The sequence below is a fragment of the Hesperophylax consimilis genome, chromosome 9 (assembly GCF_061612785.1).
Source record: "Hesperophylax consimilis isolate HC1 chromosome 9, BYU_Hcon_1.0, whole genome shotgun sequence".
Classification (NCBI taxonomy): Eukaryota; Metazoa; Arthropoda; class Insecta; order Trichoptera; family Limnephilidae; genus Hesperophylax; species Hesperophylax consimilis.
Genome location: NC_142844.1, coordinates 20165369 through 20168181, shown reverse-complemented (window position 1 = coordinate 20168181; position 2813 = coordinate 20165369). Strand labels below are relative to the sequence as shown.

At 31.5% G+C, this 2813-nt stretch overlaps 1 protein-coding gene across 1 annotated transcript; it reads left to right on the top strand.

Moving 5' to 3' along the window:
• Positions 1–263: 263 nt before the first annotated feature.
• On the top strand, positions 264–2528 carry LOC149421035 (nucleoside diphosphate kinase 6, mitochondrial-like). The gene is made up of 3 exons (XM_089635345.1): positions 264–602; positions 1268–1428; positions 2294–2528. The coding sequence occupies exons 1-3, from the start codon at positions 388–390 to the stop codon at positions 2383–2385; spliced, it is 468 nt and encodes a 155-aa protein (XP_089491471.1). The 5' UTR covers positions 264–387; the 3' UTR covers positions 2386–2528.
• Positions 2529–2813: the final 285 nt, after the last annotated feature.

Here is a 2813-nt window from a genome sequence, read left to right as displayed (position 1 = left end):
TTTTTTATGCGCAATCACTTGTAAGTAGGTAAAAGTGCGAAGTACTAGGGATCAGATATCTGGAATAAGTATTTATTCTCACTTGTACCAGTTTTTCCTTGAATCAAGACAAGCTAGTAAGACTCAAATGAACGATATCCCCTTATTTGGAGTGATCCAGTGACAGCAAAGTCGCCGGGACAAAGTAACCGCGACAAGAATATCGACATCTCTAATTTATTTTGACATTTGACGCATTTGACGTTCGATTTTGCATGGATTTTGCACTACTAAATAATGACTAAATACAATCCGCTACAATCGTATTCAAACTGTTTCATTATTGCGAAATTCCAAAATAATGCTGTGTTATAAGTTTAGTTCGCTTCTTACACAACCTAAGCGAATATGTTAAACTCAATGGAGTTTACTCTTTCACTTTTAAAGCCCCACTTAGTTAAAAATCCCCTGGCTACCGAAAACGTAAAGAAACTTATTGTGAAACGGGGTTTTATGTTCGTGGAAAGTAAGAAAATTTCTTTCAAAAAAGAACAAGCTGAGATGTTTTATAGCGAACACAAAGAAAGGTTCTTTTTTGACCGACTTATAACATTCATTTGCAGGTAAAAAATGTTTAATATTCGTGCAAAATAAAGTTTTTTGTACAATAACCCACGACAATGACTCAATATCACATTGAAATATAAATATAAGGTAAAGAATTCCTTAATCGCCACACTTTTAAAAGGGACACGTTATGGAAATTATATTTCGTTTCAATTTAATTACTACAAGAAACAACAATGTACGTCGGGATAGACGGTCAAAGATGTTAATTAATTATTTCCAGTTTTTCAATCAAAGTTCAGAATTGACCGTATAAAATGATCCCCTTGCCGCCATCCTGGATGTAATGTGTAGAGTGACATTTGCAAATGTTTCGTTTCGATCTAAATACATATAAATTACGTAATTAACCCAAGCTAATAATCTATTTTGTGCATGTAAATATTTGTTTCTTGTAATCACTGTTGAAACAAAGTGTAATTTCATTAATCTACGCCTAGAAGGGCGACGGTTAGGGAAATAATTACCAAATATAATTGTGGTCTATTTCCAGAGATGTGCTTTATTTCAAATAAATCCATTTCAAATGGAAATGCAAAATGGGTATTTTCCATTTTGCATTTTAAATGCTTTTCTAAAAACCATTTCCATTTTGCATTTCAAATGGTTTTGGGTACCCATTTTGCCCATCTCTGTCTATTTCATTATATGGTTTTTTCAGTGGGCCTGTAGACGCTTCCATATTAGCCAGTGAAAATGCAATCCAGAAGTGGCGAACCCTTCTTGGCCCCACTAAAGTGTTTAAAGCTATTCATTCTGACCCAAATTCAATAAGGGGAATGTATGGGCTCTCTGACACAAGAAATGCTGCTCACGGCTCAGGTGTGTATGCCATTTTATTGCCATACTCAAATTTAGAATAATATTTATTATCGATTTCTCAATTCAGTAGGTACTGAATACTAATATTCAAAATATTTAGGAAACTTCAAGCTGATTTCGATTCGTCGAGATTTTAACTTCTTGATTACCGATGCAAAATTTTCGCTGTGTGCCAATAACTTAATAACTTGTTTTTTTGCAAAATGATTTTTTCTCATATTGTGCCACCTTACCAGATAATGTGTTTATATAATTGTCGTTAATAAAAAAAAAAAAAAAAAAAAAATCTACCATAAATAGTTTCCCCAGAACAGCAAGTTATATTCAGAGAAGTGATTTTTAATAGTATCCTTAAGGATAGGCTGGCGAACAAGAGGTTACGCCATAAACATTTAGTGTTACTTAGGGTTAACTCCGAATATAAAAAGAATGATATACTGAATCATCATACAAGAAATACTCGCTTCCCTTGCAATATAGAGAGTTAGAAACTAATACTTAATATAAAAACTACCATTAAATATTTATTGTCTATCTAAATTCAAAACTTTGGATTTTATAGCGTACAACCTTATAACCGGCGCTATCCTTGATACCTAAAATTTAACTATGTACTTAATTGTTTTCATCAAATTAAATACCATTTCTATGTAACTACTTAAATAACTTAATATGTACTTAATTGTTTTCGTCAAATTAAATACCATTTCTAATAATTTATATATTGTCTATATGAATTCAAAACTTCACAGACATTTTGGTTTTTATAGCCTACAACCGGCTGTGTCTTTGATACCTAAAGTTTTACAATGTACTTAATTGTTTTCTTCAAATTAAATACCATTTTTAACTTAACATTTTTCAGATTCAAAGGAGTCAGCTGAGAGGGAGATTAAAATATTATTCCCTGACTTTAGTTTTGTAGACTGGCAAAAGAACCTTATAGAAAAAAATTGATACTTGATGAAATTTTTGCGACAAATTAATTATTATTATGTTTCTAGTCATAGAACATTTTTGTTCAATTAGTCTTTATTTTTTAATAGGATATAGGTATATGTACAATGTTTAATTGTAACTAACTAATTTAGGAATAAAGTTGTTACCAAAATTATTTGCGTTATTTTCCAACATTTTTATTTACTTATATTTTAATTTTGACAAGCTGACGTGTACCCGACGTTGCTCTGGGTTATGAATGGTTTGGAGTAAAGTTTTGAGTTTGTGAATTCTAGTATTTGTTTCATTTGATAGTGCCATGTCTTTCTCGTGTGTCCTCGACTTCTTCTACTGTTCACATCATGTAGTATCCATGAAATCCACATTGTCGCTGTTTCGATTATGTACCTCATTCCAATGCGGAGATAATGTGTTAATTCTTCTTT

Excerpts from the sequence above, each read along its gene's own strand:
- LOC149421035 (XM_089635345.1), top strand. The coding sequence starts at position 388 with ATGTTAAACTCAATGGAGTTTACTCTTTCACTTTTAAAGCCCCACTTA. Across the intron at positions 603-1,267 it reads CTTATAACATTCATTTGCAG|TGGGCCTGTAGACGCTTCCA; the intron begins GTAAAAAATGTT and ends TGGTTTTTTCAG. Across the intron at positions 1,429-2,293 it reads AAATGCTGCTCACGGCTCAG|ATTCAAAGGAGTCAGCTGAG; the intron begins GTGTGTATGCCA and ends AACATTTTTCAG.